The sequence below is a fragment of the Diachasma alloeum genome, unplaced genomic scaffold, assembly GCF_001412515.2.
Source record: "Diachasma alloeum isolate Michigan unplaced genomic scaffold, Dall2.0 Dall_scaffold_00608, whole genome shotgun sequence".
Classification (NCBI taxonomy): Eukaryota; Metazoa; Arthropoda; class Insecta; order Hymenoptera; family Braconidae; genus Diachasma; species Diachasma alloeum.
The window spans coordinates 178,292-198,963 of record NW_021680740.1 but is presented as its reverse complement, the minus strand read 5'-3'; the positions used below and the strand labels follow the sequence as shown (position 1 = coordinate 198,963).

General features: G+C 36.4%; 1 protein-coding gene across 5 annotated transcripts; it reads left to right on the top strand.

Annotated features, from left to right (window-relative positions):
• The first annotated feature begins 783 nt into the window (after window positions 1-783).
• Window positions 784-20,168, top strand: LOC107043649 (synaptosomal-associated protein 25). 5 transcript variants are annotated; one of them, XM_015265223.1, is made up of 8 exons: window positions 784-872; window positions 954-1,108; window positions 3,035-3,221; window positions 4,164-4,205; window positions 5,785-5,833; window positions 15,924-16,041; window positions 17,177-17,450; window positions 18,451-20,168. In XM_015265223.1, the coding sequence occupies exons 3-8, from the start codon at window positions 3,120-3,122 to the stop codon at window positions 18,511-18,513; spliced, it is 648 nt and encodes a 215-aa protein (XP_015120709.1). In that variant the 5' UTR covers window positions 784-872; window positions 954-1,108; window positions 3,035-3,119; the 3' UTR covers window positions 18,514-20,168. The 5 variants fall into 5 exon arrangements, with proteins under 5 accessions (XP_015120709.1, XP_015120710.1, XP_015120713.1 ...); XM_015265224.1 differs by lacking the exon at window positions 784-872 and having other exon boundaries at window positions 900-1,108; XM_015265227.1 differs by lacking the exons at window positions 784-872; window positions 954-1,108; window positions 5,785-5,833 and adding exons at window positions 2,764-2,842; window positions 13,263-13,311.
• Window positions 20,169-20,672: the final 504 nt, after the last annotated feature.

The window sequence follows — 20,672 nt, the reverse complement described above, 5'->3', positions numbered from 1 at the left end:
GGGGGGGGGGATAGGGAATAGGAGGGAACAAAATTACGTCAAAAGTCTTGAGAATTTATCGGCGCACTTTTTAAACTCCGCCTTTCCCTACAAGGGGGATTAGCATATTATTTCTATAGGAAAGAACGGAAGCTGAGCGAGATCGAGTCAGAGGTATGTAAGTAGTAGTTTTGTGTGAAAAGAAGAAGAGAAAAAAAAAAAAAAGAAAAATCCACACCCGACATCGCATAGAATCATCCTCAACGCTTCTATAGTGCGAGAGACGGCAGACCATATCAAATATGTTGATAAATGATTTCTTTTGACGATGAATTGCAAAGTGAAGTCTTTGTATTCATTTTCAAAAGGGAAACCACGAATTTTCAATGTTCTTCACGGGGCACCGATGACCGTCCATCAACGGCAATCCGGAGAGGGGGAAAAAAAACAAATTTATGTATTGGATGCGAAAAGGCTGCGATCAAAGGGACGATTGACCGAATTTCCGTCTGGCCAATCAGTCTTTTCCACTCGCTATCCTTTTTCAAATTAGATATTCACATGTGCAAACGATGTGCGCCCCCTGTATCGACGATTTTAATCTACAATTTGAATTTTCATCATTTTCGCTCTTACCAACTGCCGCATATACCACTAGTCGGCACATTATCTTAAATATTCTACTTTATCGACTGATGGTAATGAAAATTCCTCCCTGACCATCAGTCGGTAATAACATCATATGATTTTATGTGTAATCAATACAACAAATTCTTAATTATTAAGTTGGCAGTCTTGCAGAAACACCAACGAATGAATGAAAAGAACTAATTTACAACCGACCAATCACATTTTTTGTTAATAGAATAGTCTTAGTTGTTCTTTTTTCTTCGGTAAGTTTTTTCATCCCTCCGCCCACACCGAGAGGAGATTTATCGGATGTTTTATATTTAACTGTACATATCATTACACAGTGTACGCCTGGTGCCTTGCGTGTGAGGCTGCGTGAACGCCCTTCTGCGAAACTCATCTGATATTCCGGTTGTCAATTCAGCATTGACTGCTGTCAAAGTTTAACGGGGGGTGACAGTATCGTCAATTGGAGAAACATCTGAATCATCGTATCCAGGTGAAGTATCAATAATAAATATCGAACATGTAATTAACTCTAAATTGACTAGTTCCAGCCATTATTCTCGGTCAAGTGCAGATAAAGATAATGAAAATTGTTTTTGAAAACCACAAAATGCGAGGAAATTGCACAACTTTTCGAATGCACAAGACATTTCTCTTCAGGGGTATTTATTCAAATCTATAAATAAACAAAATTATCACAAAATATTGTCTTCATACTGTTGTCTTTGGACCATAAAAAAATTGGCAATACTTTGTTAATAATATACATTAGAAGTAATTACACCCTGAGCGTAATGACATCGAATAGAAACAGAAATTAGTCGATTGAAAAAAATTATAAAACTATTTCGGACAGCTAATCAAAATCAAATGTCCAAGGCCCTTTACCATAGATTCACTCCTCGTTCTCAAAAGACTAGAACCTATTAAAATTATACACGAGTTTATTAAAACTTACAAGATTAGAATCTAAACGACCAAAGACTACTGTAACTAAAGTAATATAACGAGCTAAGTAAAATGGATATGTAATCATCACCCAAATGATTGTAAATAACCCATTGTAGGTTAATACATGAATAAAAAAAAAATAAAAAAAAACTATTTCGGAATTTAACGGTTCGAAATAGATTACATCCAAGTAATGACTAAGAATTGGTGAATCATCTATTTTTCATTGAAATGATTTCCGTGATGACGATCGAGAGATCATTTTCATACGTCATCATTTTGATTCGTCTAAAATGACTAGGAATAACTCTTAGAATTATGGAAACAGACCAGAATAAATTCAATAAAACACGTAAAGTTGAGGGAGTCTGTCCTCTCCGTGAGAGACTGACTGTTTAGAGAGAAACTATGGCATAAGCTCCACACGAATATAAACAATAATAACATGACTAGACACTGATTATATCAGGAGCCTCAGAACGCTAAAATAATTTAGCCAAAGATCACATCTTTAATTGAATTAGCGTTGTTGTTATTTTCTCCAAATGTCTGATCCTTCACCTTCACTTTACATAAACACATCCGGTACTGAAGCTATCGCGTAACCAAAGGATGAATTTTATACAAATTGATGTCACTCTTACTATTGACTTATCGTTCCTCCAAACATGATACAACTCAATTTTCACCTGTCGTATTGATGATGAGCCACGAATTAAGAAACCCATGACAGAAAATCCAGTGGTTGGTGCCACCCTACCACTCGTTAATAGTTACCGAATCTCGTTTGGAATAAATGAATCATGCTATCAGTGCAATAATAACACGACTAGACATTGATTACATCAAGATCCTGAGAAAGCTAAGATATTTTATTATTTTCTCCAAATGTCAGATCCTTCACCTTCATTTTACATAAACACATCCGGCAGTGAAGCTATCGCGTAATCAAAGGATCAGTCTCTTCCGGCCATATCCGGCTTGTGACGTTATCCCCAAAAGCTCCATGCTCCTGTCATTTGTTTATCCAAAAATATAAAGCCCTGCAGTTGTTCAGCCTTGAAATAGACTATCACAGTTACCACTGTCATATGTTGAAAATGAGAACGAAACAACTGCGCATGATAACTGGAGTGCCCTTTTGGTACACGGCGCAGCAACGCAATGACCCATGCCCGTTCATATTGATTTTACCGTTGGCAGCCGACGGAAGGCCAGTCCCAGTCCGATGTTCGGGATAGTCAGGCACATTTCCCAGTCATTGAATTAATTTTCGGTAAAATAATGTGTTATTACATTAATATTAACTGCCTCAGGAGTCACTGAGAACTCCGAGTCTTCCGCGGCTGCGGCCGGACGATAAATTTATTAAGCTAACGGCTGTCATTTTATGTTGACAACTGTGACGTATCGGAAATATACAGGAGTAATACGACAGTGACATATTCCTCTGCTTTCTGTCTTCCAGTCCCATATTGCATCGACTTCGGGCACTGGGGGCTCGACAGTGAGGGCTGAACTTGAAATAAAATAGCGGGAAAAGCGGCGACAGAATGCCAGCACCAACAACAGCGGCAGAACCTGCCGAGGGTGGTGGTCCACCTCGCACAGAGCTGCAGGAGTTACAGCTTAAGGCAGGCCAAGTGACTGATGAAGTAAGTATTATTTTATTCAGGAATATTATAAATTACGCGACATGAATTCACTGATTAATGAGAGGGAATCGATTAATTTGGGAAGCGGAAGCCACCGAAAGCTTCAATTTAGGTGGTTTCAGGACGCAAGGGTCAAACAATCACATGGGCAAGTGTTTTTCAACTGCGAGAGAGCTTGCACATAACTTGAAAATACTCGCACACCCCTAGATTCGACAAATTGAAGAGTTCGCCTGCTTCAGCTTCATATTAATTTAGGTCATGTGACCACTGCAAACACTCCATCATGATTATTTTGCGAGATAATAATCGAATTTGCTGGTAATTGTCTGGGCAATATGCAGGCGATGGATGAAGATATAATGAAAATAAATGAAAATGGATATTAATGTTAGGGTCAGAATATCGATTCATAGGGAAATAATTAGTTCAACAGTTGATCGCGTCGGAGGTCCAAGATTTTGAGGATTTTTCCTACGGAATTATGAATGTTGAATGAATAAATGATAAAATCAAGTTAGATGAAGAAATGGGTAGATTAATAGACTTGGAGAACTAATAACATAAATTTGGTATTTTAGTTAATTCAATAATGAATGAGAGGGAATCGATTAATTTGGAAAGCTGAAGCCACCGAAAGCTTCAATTCAGGGGATTTAGAGCGCAGGGGTCAATCACATGGGCAAATGTTTTCAAGGGCGAAGGAGCTTGCACATGACTTGAAAATACTCGCACACCTCTAAATTCACAAAAATCAAATCTTCCACTAGCTTTCGGTTCCTCGCGTTAACAGACATTTTTGAACCTCCCCTACCAGAAATTTCAGACAAAAATTTTCAACAATGCAGAATGGTTTTCCCGATATCTGCAGATGTTGAGTCTAATCGAATTGCCAGCCTCCCCAAGGCATATCTGATGAAACTCCGTAATTCTCTGTTACAGTCCTTGGAAAGCACACGGCGTATGCTGGCCCTATGCGAGGAGGTAAGTCACTCAAACATCCGTTCCGTTAAAAATAGATTTAAAAAAAAATATTAATCTCGCGTTCTGTCCCCGATCTTCCTCATGTTTCTGTCATTACTGTCAGAATCTGTAATCGTCATCAATTCATCGTGATGAGCGTCATGTATGAGATAATCCCCCTCAACACTCTGTCATCGCAGAGTCTAACTGTAATCCTGTTAAAGAATCTTCATGTTGATAACGCATCCTCTTCTGTATTTTCGGTTTATCTAATCACCCTGGGATTGTTTCAATCGATGTGCATATACTGTGGATTATGTATTATCTGTGAGAATCCAAAAATATGGGTAAAAGAGGGCTGAAAGAGAATGCACGTCAGACTATCGATCCTTATTTCTCAACAATTCGTTGCAGAACTGCTGTTTTGTCTATCTGAGATACTAAAGATGAGACGTATTTGCCTTAAATATCTCAACTATTTCTCTCTTCTGCACAAAATCGAGTTTTCATAGATGTATTTTTTTTTTGTATTCGTCACGCAGGTGATAACGCGTGAACAATATATGAGCGTAGAATTTATCACAAAGCGTAACGAAGCTATTGTTGTCGTCTGATCGTCACTGACGTATGTGTGTTGGCCCTTCTCTGACTGTCAATATTTCAATGTCTGTCTGTCCGCTTGCTTGGCTGTCTATGGCGTGTCTGACCATCTTGATCTGTCCGTTATAAAAATATTTTGAAAAATCAAAACAACTGATGAAATTTAAATCATCACGTACTGAACGCTAATACCGAAGTACGTGATATTGTATGTATGTGATGTACGTCTGTTGTTTGTCGATAAATTTTTTTTTATTAATTTCAATAACTATTACAACTTGTGCCTTGTCTGGCTGCTCGAGTGCTTGCTCTCACATCCACGCAGACACACCCCCTCCCCCCCCTAAATTTATGTATAAAAATTATTAATAATACTTGCGTGGCTGCTGAACACATGAACCACTGATTTCAGATAATAATTAGAATGAAACACCTGTCAGATGTTGAAAATAGCTTTCCTAAAATAACTCGAGAGAAAAAAAGAATAAAAAACATCTTAAAGTATGTGCATGAAGATGAAAAAACTCAAGATGAAAGCAACATTTCTCCAAATTCACAGTGTCTCTATCCTGAATATACATAACTGTCGCTCTATTCTGATACTTCGCCTGCAGTTCACCTCTACTGTCTCAATTTTTTTTCCATCTTTTTTTATAAATTCACCAAGCCTCCATGAAAAAAAAAAAATGTGTAAACGTCACCCACTCGCTTATTCATTACTTTATGAAAAAAAAAAAAACTTCTGATGACAAAAACATATGATATTATACCTGCAGCAGATAAACTATTGTAACTCATTTCGTAATATCTAGGTGAATATAATATTATCATGTAATATTATATTCATTTTTATGAGTAATCACCACATGGCATTACTTATTACTTATACTTACTTGATATACTTTAAAAAAATATATACTATTATACTGAAACCATTTAATACTCCGACTCTTTAACACTCGTGGTGGTTGTGTGTGTTTTGCTGCCTCTGTACGAATAGAGCAAGGAGGCCGGCATCCGCACTCTGGTCGCACTCGACGACCAGGGAGGTGAGTTTAACAGCTCTACTAATAGTAATTTCAGTAATATCGGGGGATGATTTTTGGAAATCCGGTGGTTTTCGTCCAAAATTCTTTCGTCCAATTACATTTCGTCTAAGTTTTCGTCCATTTTTTTTACAATCAAATTTTCATCCAATTGTTTAAACAAAAAATATTTATGCAATTTATTTATGGACAATTTATAAATAAACAAGATTTATAAATAAATTATTTATTTATAAATAAATTATTTATTTATAAATAAACAATAAATAAATTATTTATTTATAAACAAACAATAAATAAATAAATTATTTATAAATAAACAATAATATGCTGTATTATTTATAAACAATAATATTTATATTATTGTTTATATTGTTTATTATTGTTTATATTTATATTATTGTTTATTTGTAAATGAATAATAATGTTTATATTATGTTTATATTATTATTATAAATAAATAATTTATTTATAAATAAACAATAATATAAATATTATTGTTTATAAATAAATCTACAATAATATAAATATTATATTATTGTTTATTGTCTGTTGTTATTGTTATTGTTTAGTTATAAATAATTTATAAATAAACAAAATGTATAAATAAATAATTTATTTATAAACAAGATTACAAGTGACAATTGATAACAATTGACACACTTTCCCCTAACATTTGTCAACATTTGAACTTTTTTGAACAATTCCAATTACGAAAAACTATAACAATTAACAAAATACTTCACAACACTTTATGTCGATTATGCCAACAATTTTTTCACCTCTTGTATCACACACGAAAATTTTTTATAGAAAAACCTATCGAATTCGTTAGAAAATTCTATTGAATTTATATTAAACTTTCTATTAGTTTTTGGCTGATTCTATTGACATGTTCAATAGAAAAAAATCAATAGAAAAAGTCAACAGAATTCAATTTTTCTATGTAACTTATTCTTGTCATATATTTTCTATAGAATTTGCTCGACTCAAATTTTCCACGTTTTTTTCATCAAAAGAAAAAACTTGAAAAATTTGAGCCGAGGAAATTCTACAGAAAATATCTCAATAGAATAAGTTATACAGAAAAATTGAATTCGATTGACTTTTTCTACTGAATATTTACTATTGAACATTTTAATAGAATCGGCCAAAAACTAACAGAACAGTTCAACAGAAATTCAATAAAATTTTCCAACGAATTCGATAGGTTTTTCTATTAAATTTTTTCGTCCGTGATACGTTATTCTGGTTTCGTGTCCTTATCAATGAGTAATTGAATTCGGATTCCTCAAATTTGTGTTTATATTTCCCTGTGTTATTCCATTATCGGGTCATTGCTCCTCCAAATTTTTATATCGAATTGGACGTCCAATACAGTGGACGAAATGTTTTTGAGACCAAGTGGTTTTTGGACGAAAAGTATTTTCGGACGGAGCTCATATTGGACGAAAAATCATTGGACAAATGGTTTTTGGGCCAAATGGCCCTCCCCGATTTTGTTCGTTTTGATTTAACCACATTTTAGTCGTTCGTTTATTTATCATTGCGAGAGGAACGATTAAATATCAATAACGCGTGGGCCCTCAAACTTCAAATTTTCTCTTGTTCACTCTAATATGACTCGTAACATGGGGCAATAATGGATGATGAACTACTAATGTGTGCAATAATATGTTGATTGATAATAATTTAAGGTAAGAAATCTTAAAGAGGGAATGACTATGACGCGTTGTTCTTGGCCTATCTAGGTTGGTTGGTGGGTACAATTGTACAATGGAGATTAATTACTTAAATAAGTCAGACATTGTTGATAAATACAAAGATAAAATGAATGATTGAGAGTTGCCAGTTGACGTTAATGAGATGTGACTGTTTTTCTATGATTTATTACCCTGTATTTATCGTTTTAAAATTTTATTTTGAATTTTATTTAACGTATGACTGCACTGCCTCCATTATTATTTAACCCAGACTGATAATGACGATTGAATAATTAACCTGTTAACAAACAATCCTATAACCGCATTGATCCTCACTGATTTTTATCACCACAACCACCACCAGCCACCACCACACCAAATATCAACGCCACCAGATGATGTTTATTTGTTCAATAATTGCTGATGACCAATTTAATCAGACAGATTATTTTTCCATTCATGATACAGTACAAGAGCATTCACACAGCATATCATTAAATATAATTGGATCAACGATTATTTCAGTTTATTTAATTTCTTCAACTTATATCGTTTGTCTCTATCACTCTTTTCGATGATTAATTGTCGCAGATTCAGTGATATTTCTTGCAAAAATTATTGCATACGCTCTGTGCCTCACACCACTATACTATGCTACATACATATTCGCATATTAAGAAGCGAGTTCATTATTAAAATCTGTCTTTTAACTTTTCAATCAGTCATTAGATCAATCTGAAAGCTTGAATAACAAAGCTTCATTGTCTCGCTTCTCGATTTAACAGTCATAAATCACGAGTATAAAAGTGCAACTCGCATATATATATGTAGCTGTAGTTGAATGTTTCGCTGTGTTTTCTAATATAAAAAAGTGAATTATTTAAATTTTCAATTGTCCTTCTCTCTCTCTATCTCTCTCTCGCTCCTCACCGAACTAGGCCCTCTGGCCGTTATCTAGGCCTTATGAAAATCATTAAATTATTTGGACAAAGGTATTCTCTATGTACGAATAAAATGCCTCGCTGTATTAATTAATTAACGTAATAGAAATATGTTGAATTATCAGACGTGTTGAGTAGCACTTTCATAATTTGGTTATCAGTATATGGACGGGCTTCCTCTTTTCAGTTGATGTGCTTGTCCATACATTCGCCTAGTCTGTCTCTCAATCAATCATCAGACAACTATATATTTTTTTTAATTATCCTGTTTCCTTCATCGATTATTCATTACTCCTCGTTTCCTTTATGTGTTGTGGTCTCATAGACGCTTCTAGGTGGTACTTATTATTTCTATGAATTATTATTTCATCATCACTGGGCACTGCATTGCAGTAATTGAAAGGCATCGGTATTTTATGGAACTAATGGGAATTTAAGCAAGTGGTGGAGGTCGATGAAATTTCAAGTGTCATGTGATTATTTTTGGATTTTTGCGATTATCTGGAGAGGGAGTTGGTTTAGAAGAAAATGTCGTAGAATATTTTTTGTTGGAAATTTAATTTTCTGCAAAATGTTTAGTATGACGTTTTCCTCTAAAACCACTCGTTAACGAGATAATCAGCAATCAAGGAAGATGGATTTTTGTCATATTTTTTATGAGGAAATTTCAGGTCGATTCGCCCTTTTCACCACTTGACAACTGATTTCCCTCAACAAATCATCATTTCTGTTTAGTTATATCGATGGCTAGATCACCTCCAACCCACTATGCTCTTCCGTCATGAGGACGGAATATTTTATGGAACTAATGGGAATTTAATCGAGTGATGAAAGTCGATGAAATGTCAAGTTTCATGTGATTCTTTTCGCGTTTCCGCGGTTATCTGGAGAAGGAGTTGGTTTAGGAGAAAATGTCACAAAACATTTTTTATTGCAAATTTAATTCCCTACAAAAAGTTTATTCTGACATTTTTCTCTAAAACCACTCGTTAACGAGATAATCAGCAATTAAGAAAGGCGGATTTTTGTCATAAATTTGATGAGCAAATTTCAGGTCGATTGACATCTTTCACCACTTGACAATTGATTTCCCCCATTCAATCATCATTTCTGTTTAGTTATATCGATGGCTGGATCACCTCCAACCCACTGTGCTTTACCGTCATGAGGGAATACCCCGATTAGTTCATTAGAACCTAGACGAGCACTAGAAATTAGATTAATTTCAGTTATCATCACCTCAAGTCTCGGCATATCAGCCATTAGTTGATTAGAGTAGTCCCACAAGACTGAGAGCACGGTGGATTATCCCTCAAATTTATTATTATTTTCTTTCTTCTTTTGTTGTAAATTAATTTCGCAGTTTTTAATCATATACTGAATGATGTTTCGTTCCGGTTGCCGAATACGTTGGCCGTCGTAGAGCGAGGAAGTTGGGGCGAATACTCTTGTGATGTTAGATCATCAAGGCGGTAAGCGTTTTTAGTTTTTTTTTTGTCAAATTCTTTATTTTTCCATTCCAAATATTTTCGTTATCTCGTATGAAAAATCATGATTATGTGTGTCGGGTTTATCTTATGTTCTCACGAGCCTCTCTTATTGCTTTGGTTATTTAATTTATTATGAGTATATCCTGATATTCAATCCACAACAATACCTTGACTAAGACAAATTGACAGTCAATTGACATGATATTGATGAACATGTACATATGAAACTCGGAACCAATACTTATACAGTGATTTTGACATTAGTTAGGTTTAGTGAGACGGTTGATGAGGTGATGGGGAATAGATCAAGCATGGTGTCACTATTTTTTTTTATGACAGAGTTTACACTAGGCCGGTTGATCAGTTATTGTGACAGATACCCTGTTGATACATCACCATGAGTTTGAGTTTCTGGTGGAGGAGGGGTGAATTGGGATGAGTCGATTTTGACGGTTTTGGTGGGGAGCGGTTTATCGCGGGAAGGAGTGGTTTCACGCGAAAATGTAAGGGGAACTTTTTGTAGAGGAGAAAATTTTGAATGAAACATGTCTTATAACATTTTTTCATAAAACCACTGGTTATAGAGATATTCCCCTTTTACAACTGATTGTTTTGAAGAGTCGAAAAATTTATCGGTCTTCTGACTTTTTGTAATTGTGCTCGTATCTCGGAAACTAGTAATTTTAGGAGAAAATGTATTGGAAACTTTTTGTAGAGGAGAACATTTCTAACAAAAAATTTTTTATGAAGTTTTCGTCTAAAACCAGTCGTTGTCGAGATAATTTCATTTTAAAACTGATCATTTTGTTCGGTTTTAAAAGTTGATAAGTCTTCTCGCAATTTTTGGAATTGACCTTTTATCTCGTAACCTGGTGGTTCTAGGCGAAGATGTGTTGGAAACTTCTTGTGGAGTAGACAATTTCCAACAAAAAATCTCTTACGAAATTTTCCCCTAAAACCACTCCCCCTCGAAATAATTGAACACTCAACAAGACGTCAAAACCCACCCCTCACATAACACCACCACTACCGAATTCAATCCATAATAATCCCAAATTATTATTTTCGTAGGCACTAATATCGTTGAATAGCTACTAGTTGTCATGGTATATATAAAATATAGATTAGTGGTATGTATCCGTGTAATTACGCATATGTATGCACGTCCAAAAGCCGTAAACAACAGAAAAAAAAGAGTAAAATAGGGGAGACCGGCCGCTTGAACCCCATATTTACCAAAAATAACAATTTATTCCAGAGGAGAGCTTAATGTCAATCCGTAATATATCGTACCTGCCCCATCAGTCGCCTAGAGTTGAAATTGTATCATTTTGTCGAAATATAATACCATTTCCATGTGTTATATTTCGCCGGTGCGAGTTTATTGAAGATAATTTTTTATTCTTTGCGTAGCTGACCGTCCGCCGCTCACCAAAAGCTGTATTGTGAATTTAAATTATTCCTATTCCTCACCCCAAGACCAAGATTTCACACGAAATGAAAAAAAAATTACTCGTCTAGCCCCAGTAGTTCCCGAGGTATCGAGAAAATCAATTTTTCGCCGTCCGTAAAGTGAAGTTTTTCGTACGCGCGTGACTTCAGACTTCTCCGCATACGCGGCGATTCCGAAGCTTGGCCTCCTGCTCCGGCAGTAAACAACCATTTTTCTACGAGTACAAAACGACATTTTTTATCACAATACTTTCGCGATCACGTGAAGCGTCCGTAAAGTGTCACTTTTCCCCACTGCACGATAATAAAGTTTTTTTTCGGCTGTATCTCGAAAACGACTGGGTCGATTCGGGAATTCCTTGTGAAACAAAAAAAAAACTTGTTTCCTAATAGTTCGCAACATATCGCGACTATTTTTTCGCCGTCCGTAAAGTGAAGTTTTTCGTACGCGCGTGACTTCAGACTTCTCCGCACGCTCCGTGATTCGCGAACGGTTGCCCCTCGCGTCTGGTAGTAAACAACCATTTTTCTGCGAGTATCAACCAACCTGTTTCGTCACAATACTTTCGCGATCACGTGAAGCGTCCGTAAAGTGTCACTTTTCCCCACTGCACGATAATAAAGTTTTTTTTCGGCTGTATCTCGAAAACGACTGGGTCGATTCGGGAATTCCTTGTGAAACAAAAAAAAAATTGTTTCCTAATAGTTCGCAACATATCGCGACTATTTTTTCGCCGTCCGTAAAGTGAAGTTTTTCGTACGCGCGTGACTTCAGACTTCTCCGCACGCTCCGTGATTCGCGAACGGTTGCCCCTCGCGTCTGGTAGTAAACAACCATTTTTCTGCGAGTATCAACCAACCTGTTTCGTCACAATACTTTCGCGATCACGTGAAGCGTCCGTAAAGTGTCACTTTTCCCCACTGCACGATAATAAAGTTTTTTTTCGGCTGTATCTCGAAAACGACTGGGTCGATTCGGGAATTCCTTGTGAAACAAAAAAAAAATTGTTTCCTAATAGTTCGCAACATATCGCGACTATTTTTTCGCCGTCCGTAAAGTGNGAAAATCAATTTTTCGCCGTCCGTAAAGTGAAGTTTTTCGTACGCGCGTGACTTCAGACTTCTCCGCATACGCGGCGATTCCGAAGCTTGGCCTCCTGCTCCGGCAGTAAACAACCATTTTTCTACGAGTACAAAACGACATTTTTTATCACAATACTTTCGCGATCACGTGAAGCGTCCGTAAAGTGTCACTTTTCCCCACTGCACGATAATAAAGTTTTTTTTCGGCTGTATCTCGAAAACGACTGGGTCGATTCGGGAATTCCTTGTGAAACAAAAAAAAAACTTGTTTCCTAATAGTTCGCAACATATCGCGATTAATTTTTCGCCGTCCGTAAAGTGAAGTTTTTCGTACGCGCGTGACTTCAGACTCATCCGCACGCTCAGCGACTCGCGGATGGTTGGTCTCCGCCTCCGGGAGTAAATTACCCTTGCTTTTACGAGTATCAAATGACATTTTTCATCACAATATTTTCAAGATCGCATGAAGCGTCCGTAAAGTGTTCCTTTTTCCCATCGCGCAATGGAAAAGTTTTTTTGCTGTATCTCGCGAACTACTGAACCAAATCGGCTCATTTTTTTTTTCATATCGCCTCAAATTTCCCTGGCTATCCAATCCCATCTCGCCAGCCAAATCCCATTCCGATGCCCCCTAATAATTATTAAATAAAAAAAAATTGGGAAAGATTTTGCAAAAAAAATAGAGATGATGGTGGCGGTGGCGGGCATAAATGGGGGTCCTAAAACATTTTAAAATACCTTATTGCCCGGTTTGCCTGTTTAGAGCCACGAGGTCGGGATGAAAACTCTCGTTATGCTGGACGAACAAGGCGGTAAGCCATTTAACTAATTAGAAATAACCTAATACCTGATGCTTATACTCAGAAAGTTCGTACATGTGGAGAAATTCAATGATGTAGTGATGATGCGGAGGGACCGAGTTCGCTAGACACTTTATGACCACGATAGACAGAATACAGATACTCACATTCTTCAATATGAATATGAATAATTACAACAATTGAAAAAAAAAACGTTGCGATAATTTCTTATTTGTGGAGGAATAACATTTTTGTTAATTATCCAGATATCCAACTAACCAAATCACCTACTCCGCCAACCAACCGGCCAACAAAACAGTCTGTTCGAACCATTATTCTGTGATGAGTGAAACATAATACTTGATATGCAAATATTATACTCGAATTATAATTCACATATTGTATATCAGTTTAAACGTTGTTCATTAAACATGCATTACCCGAATAATATACATTGTTATACCTAACAAATATGAGATGATGTGTGCCGTATACTTTGTGATTTCGTAGGATCATTGCTTTTGAAACATAGAGAAACGTCTGATCAAATGAGAAATCGAATAATAATTATATTATTCAGTAATGAAGTGATGAAACTTTACTAGAGAGAAAATACCTTTTTTCTAACGGTCGATANTTTCCCCACTGCACGATAATAAAGTTTTTTTTCGGCTGTATCTCGAAAACGACTGGGTCGATTCGGGAATTCCTTGTGAAACAAAAAAAAAACTTGTTTCCTAATAGTTCGCAACATATCGCGATTAATTTTTCGCCGTCCGTAAAGTGAAGTTTTTCGTACGCGCGTGACTTCAGACTCATCCGCACGCTCAGCGACTCGCGGATGGTTGGTCTCCGCCTCCGGGAGTAAATTACCCTTGCTTTTACGAGTATCAAATGACATTTTTCATCACAATATTTTCAAGATCGCATGAAGCGTCCGTAAAGTGTTCCTTTTTCCCATCGCGCAATGGAAAAGTTTTTTTGCTGTATCTCGCGAACTACTGAACCAAATCGGCTCATTTTTTTTTTCATATCGCCTCAAATTTCCCTGGCTATCCGATCCCATCTCGCCAGCCAAATCCCATTCCGATGCCCCCTAATAATTATTAAATAAAAAAAAATTGGGAAAGATTTTGCAAAAAAAATAGAGATGATGGTGGCGGTGGCGGGCATAAATGGGGGTCCTAAAACATTTTAAAATACCTTATTGCCCGGTTTGCCTGTTTAGAGCCACGAGGTCGGGATGAAAACTCTCGTTATGCTGGACGAACAAGGCGGTAAGCCATTTAACTAATTAGAAATAACCTAATACCTGATGCTTATACTCAGAAAGTTCGTACATGTGGAGAAATTCAATGATGTAGTGATGATGCGGAGGGACCGAGTTCGCTAGACACTTTATGACCACGATAGACAGAATACAGATACTCACATTCTTCAATATGAATATGAATAATTACAACAATTGAAAAAAAAAACGTTGCGATAATTTCTTATTTGTGGAGGAATAACATTTTTGTTAATTATCCAGATATCCAACTAACCAAATCACCTACTCCGCCAACCAACCGGCCAACAAAACAGTCTGTTCGAACCATTATTCTGTGATGAGTGAAACATAATACTTGATATGCAAATATTATACTCGAATTATAATTCACATATTGTATATCAGTTTAAACGTTGTTCATTAAACATGCATTACCCGAATAATATACATTGTTATACCTAACAAATATGAGATGATGTGTGCCGTATACTTTGTGATTTCGTAGGATCATTGCTTTTGAAACATAGAGAAACGTCTGATCAAATGAGAAATCGAATAATAATTATATTATTCAGTAATGAAGTGATGAAACTTTACTAGAGAGAAAATACCTTTTTTCTAACGGTCGATATCTCGAGATCGGGTGAGTGAATTTTTAGATTTTTTTTCTCATTTTGAAGATATTTTTGTGGACTTTGAAATGAATTCAGACTTGGGGAAATCGGATCGTTAGTTCAGGAGATATATAATTTTAAAGAAAGTCATTTTATCTTGTTTGTTCTGAGGTTGCAGGTGATGGCTTCTGGAAATATGAGATTATCTCGGTAACGAGTGGGTTTAGGAGGAAAAGTCAAACAATCTTTTTTGTAGCTGAGGAAATTCTCTACAAATTATTCCCCAGACATTTTTTTCTAGAACCAGTCGTTATCGAGATAATTGAGGAGATAAAAAGATGGGAGGAAAAACAAGCTGTTACGTTTCATCAATTTACTACTGAAAATTCAAAAAATTTGGGACTTTTTTCGAACTGTAAGAATAAAAAGTCATCGGTAATGATTGCTAAAGCTTTCTCTATGTTGAACTATATTTTTTGCGCTGAAAACCATCCATTATTTCCGTAGATTAGATTAGAAAGCCCGGAACTCTGATGGTTAACAAATCCGATTTTCCCGGACTCGAGTGAAGCTTAAACTCACTCTAAAAATACCCAGATTTCTGCGGTAGATTAAAGACTTTTGTTGAAATCTCACAGGATAACTAGAATGGCAAGAGCCTTCAACGAAAATTCACCCACTCTCTCATATCATTCATTCCTCATACATTTCGATATTTTTTTTTTTTCGTGAATCAACAGAGCAATTGGACCGAATCGAGGAGGGTATGGATCAGATAAATGCGGATATGCGTGAGGCCGAGAAGAATCTCACGGGGATGGAGAAATGCTGTGGGCTCTGTGTGCTACCTTGCAACAAGTACTTCATCTTGAATATATAAATGATTCAGTAGTGAAGTTGTCGGATGTAATGTCATGATTAAATTTTGAAAATTTATTTTTTAATCAATTTGCTGAATTAATCTGTCATGAATGGAGTTGATTTAGGAGAGCATGAGACACTGTTGAGGGTCAAATGGGAGAGACCGATGGGGGTTCAAATTTTCGCAAGGGTCTAATGGGAGAGACGAAAGAAATGATCACTCCCCGCGTCCCTCCCGTTTGACCTTCTTGACCGCTCTGCCGGTCCCTCCCTTTTGACCCTCAAGGAGGTGTAATTCTTCAAATGTTATTTTGGGTCAAACAGTGTTGAGGGTCAAACGGGAGAGATAGGTAGAAGGTGAATTGTCGCAAGGATCTAATGGGAGAGACGAAAGAAATGATCACCCCCCTCGTCGCTCCCGTTTGACCGCTCTGCCGGTCTCTCCCATTTGACCCTCAAGAAGGTTCAATTCTTCAAATGTTATTTTGGGTCAAACGGGAGAGACATGTGGAGGTTCAAATTTTCGCCAGGGTCTAATGGGAGAGACAAAAGAAATGATCACTCCCCTCGTCGCTCCCGTTTGACCTTCTTGACTCCTCCGCCGGTCTCTCCCTTTTAACCCTCAAGGTTTGATTCTCTAAATTTTATTCAAGGTCAAACAGGGTTGAGGGTCAAACGGGAGCGACAGATGGAGGATAAAATTTTCTCCAGGGTCTAATGGGAGCGACGAGCGTGAAATGATCTCTACAGTCATGCCTCCCGTTTGACCCCTAGCAAGTTTTAATTCTCGGACAAATAAATCAGAAAGGTAAAACGTTTTTAAGGGTCTAATGGAAGAAGCGAGTGGAGTAATTACTTCGCTGGTCTCTCCCGTTTGACCCTCTTGACCTATTCGCCTGCCTCTCCCGTTTGATCGACAAGAAAATTTGATTCTACCGATCACTTCGCTCGTCTCTCCCGTTTGACCCTTTTGACCCCGCCGCCTGTCTCTCCCATTTGACCCCCAAGCAAGTTTGATCCTACTGATCACTTCATTCGTCGCTACCGTTTGATCCTCACTCCTTCACTACTGAATCAATTCCGATTGTCATACTCCATTAAAAAAATATCTAATCGAATATCGGAATTGAAGAGGGGCCAGCTTCAAAGAGGACGAGGGCACGTGGAAGGGCAACGACGACGGAAAAGTCGTCAACAATCAACCGCAACGTGTAATGGATGATCGCAATGGTCTCGGCCCTCAGGGTGGCTATATCGGTAAAATCACTAATGATGCACGGGAAAATGAGATGGAAGACAACATGGGACAGGTCAACACAATGATCGGAAATCTGAGGAACATGGCCATTGATATGGGTAGTGAACTCGAAAATCAGAATCGACAAATTGATAGGATCAATCGCAAGGTAAACAACGAAATTCAGACTTTTCAAATCGTCTATTATCTCTATAACGAGTGATTTTAGGAGATAAACTCATACGACATTTTTTGTTGGAAATTTTCACACTTACAAAAAAGGTCGGATGAGTTTTTCTCCTCACGCCACTCCTTTTCGAGATAAATGTGTGTTTCAAGAAATGTTGAGAAACGACGAATCGATTTTTTACATCTTTTTAAATGTTGTATTATCTTCATAGTGAGTTGTTTTGAAGGATGAAATCATCAGACATTTTTTGGCGGAAAAGGCCTGATGAAGTTTTCTCCGAAAACCACTCGCGTCCGAGATACATGGACAATTAATAAAAAGGCAGAAGTGCTAAAACGTAAAAAGTTGATTCTTCACGATCCGTTAAATGTTGAATTATCTCGATAACGATTGGTTCTGAGAGATAACTTCAAAGGACATTTTGTCCTTTGATGTTGTCTTCTGTAGCCACTCGTTTCCGAGGTAAAAAAAAATGGCAGAAGTGCTAAAATTTGAAAAGTCGATTTTCATCCTACAAGTGTTGGATTATCTCGATAACGTGTGATTTTGGAATAAAAATGCGTCAATTTTTCTCCCAAAACCCCTCGTTTCTGAGATAAGGACAATTAACAAAACGGCAGAAGTGTTGAAAACATGAAACCACAATTCTCATGTTTTAACCGTTGAATTATCTCGATAACGAGTAATTTAATCAAAAAACTTCGCAGGACATTATTGCCGGAAAATTTAATCCTCTGCAAAAAATATCTTGTGACGTTTTCTCCTAAAACCACTCGTTCCCGAGATAAATGCAAAAATGCCGCATGTCAAATTCGATTCACTCGACTCACTAGCTCATGTCGTATGGAATAATTAACCCCCTGTGTGACACAACGTCTCAGGGGGGGCTATGGTGGGGGCTAGGGAAGTCCGCGCGTGGGGCGGACGGTGGGGATACACCTAGAACACTTGTTACTCGATTTCTTTTTTTTATTTTCAGGGCGAGTCCAACGAGACCCGAATACAAGTTGCAAACGAGCGGGCGCATCAACTTCTCAAATAAATTATATCAGCCTAGCCTATATTTTCCCTCAATTTTGATCGTTTTCTTCTCCCCGTACCCCCCAAAATCTCCTAGTTTTTTCCTAAAATTTTAGCAGAGAGAAACAAAAAACGAGATGATAATAATTAATTGAGCTCTCTGCATTATATTTAAACGCTTAACCGCATCATTGAGACCATTAACATTCTAATTAGACGGTCGGCATATTAAATTTATTCATTACGCAATTAAAAATTTTAATTGGCTAGTTTTTGAAACTGATGTGGTGAGCGATTATTCATTCTAAAGATTGAAAATAAAATTGATTAAATCAATCTATATATACTATTCGAAGAAAAAAATTGTTTATCTTTTGAACGAAAAAATTTCAATTATAAAATTTATTGTTGCAAAGATGCTAATTAACCAACTAGCGATTGATAGACGAACCATTTTATTTATGAATGTTATCGGAAAAATCATTTAAAAAAATATTCAATGGCTTGTTACACTACATATTACCATGCCACAATAAAAAAAAAAAGAAATAAAAAGTTTTAAAAAAAATAGTGCACAAAAATTCGGGATATTTACGCCCAGTTGACTAAATACATAATTAGGTAAATCAGTAATACATGCTGAGGATGAGAGAAGAATAAAGATTGTTTCGAAGAAGCTGCGATTGCCGTCGAGAAAAAAAATATTCCGAAAATCCTTATTGGATGCAAAAAAGTTTGTTGAACCCTCTAGGGAGAAAAACGCAATTGTTATAGTTATTTATTTCTTCATGTTCATTACGACCATTCCATCGATCAACTTCTAGATAATTTTCAGTCGAGATCAGAGCGGAATTTTTTTTTGGGTACGAAACAAGACAGGAGTATCGAAACGGCGCTACATAGACTCCATATGAAAATTGGCCTGTCCTCACATGAACTGCGAAAACGAAAAAAAAAGTGAAACAAAGCGTAAAATAAGAATACGTAATAAGGAGTTATATACGAGTGAGTACCTGTCCTGCGCAAGTCGTATAGGATATTTGCTTTTTCTTTCAACAAAAAATAGAAAAAAAATTGGATACACCGTACCTCCATATCGTGAGAGAAACCCCAATGGAAAAGAATGTGCACTTGGTTTTGTACAACATGAATGCAAAGAAAAATGAAAACTGTTGATGACGTGTGTTTAATCATTCATATCAGACACATGTGACCCGGAGCAACAGCATCGATGATTTTTCTCCCTATTTGTTTAGTCATCGCAGGGAACATTGTGAATATTTGTAGATATTGAACAAAAAAAAATTATGAAAAGATGAGATTTGAGTCTAATCTGAATAAAAACATTCTTAGAGTTTAATATGAAATAGATGAAAATTATTGAGTGAAGAGATGGAAAGAGAGTTAACTTTTGCGTGCGGATGATAAATAAGTGAATTTAAAGTGCTGTGCACAGTTTGAATAAATTGTTTCAAGGTTTTTTGGGTTTTCTAGGTGAACAATTTTTTAAGATCCAAAATAATAATGTAGAGAATATTGTACTTATGAAGAAAACGAAAAAAATCTCTCAGATATTACATGTATTATAACTTCATTGCAGTTGGAGGCAAGGTTTATTATTTTTGCTTATGTACTTGAGTTTCGAATTATAATAAAATATTATGAGCAATAGGTAAATATATTGTTGTCTATTTTTTGCAAGGTTTTCAGAACCAACTGTTTATGAATTAATTATTGATCGTTTTTTTCATTATGAAGGCAAGTGGGGGAAAATGGACAATTGACTTTTTTTTATTCACCATTGAACTAAATCCAAACAATTCAATGTACATATACTCATGCACATGTTTAAAAAAAAGTCAAAGGGTCTATTTTATGTCACTCTTCCTCTAATGACTTTTTTTCATTGGTAGGTCAATGGTGAAATGCCCATTATTAAATTTTTCATCGGTAGTTCAGTGGTAGAATTCTCATAATTTTTCATCGGTAGTTCAGTGATAGAATTCTCATGATGTAATTTTTCATCGGTAGTTCAGTGATAGAATTCTCATGATATAATTTTTCATCGGTAGTTCAGTGGTAGAATTCTCATAATTTTTCATCGGTAGTTCAGTGGTAGAATTCTCATAATTTTTCATCGGTAGTTCAGTGGTAGAATTCTCATAATTTTTCATCGGTAGT

What these genes read in the sequence shown, in the direction of transcription:
- LOC107043649 (XM_015265223.1), top strand. Translation starts at nt 3,120, where the DNA reads ATGCCAGCACCAACAACAGCGGCAGAACCTGCCGAGGGTGGTGGTCCA. An exon ending in CGCACTCGACGACCAGGGAG is followed by an intron (nt 5,834 to 15,923) that starts GTGAGTTTAACA and finishes GTGAATCAACAG; the next exon opens with AGCAATTGGACCGAATCGAG. An exon ending in TGTGTGCTACCTTGCAACAA is followed by an intron (nt 16,042 to 17,176) that starts GTACTTCATCTT and finishes TCGGAATTGAAG; the next exon opens with AGGGGCCAGCTTCAAAGAGG.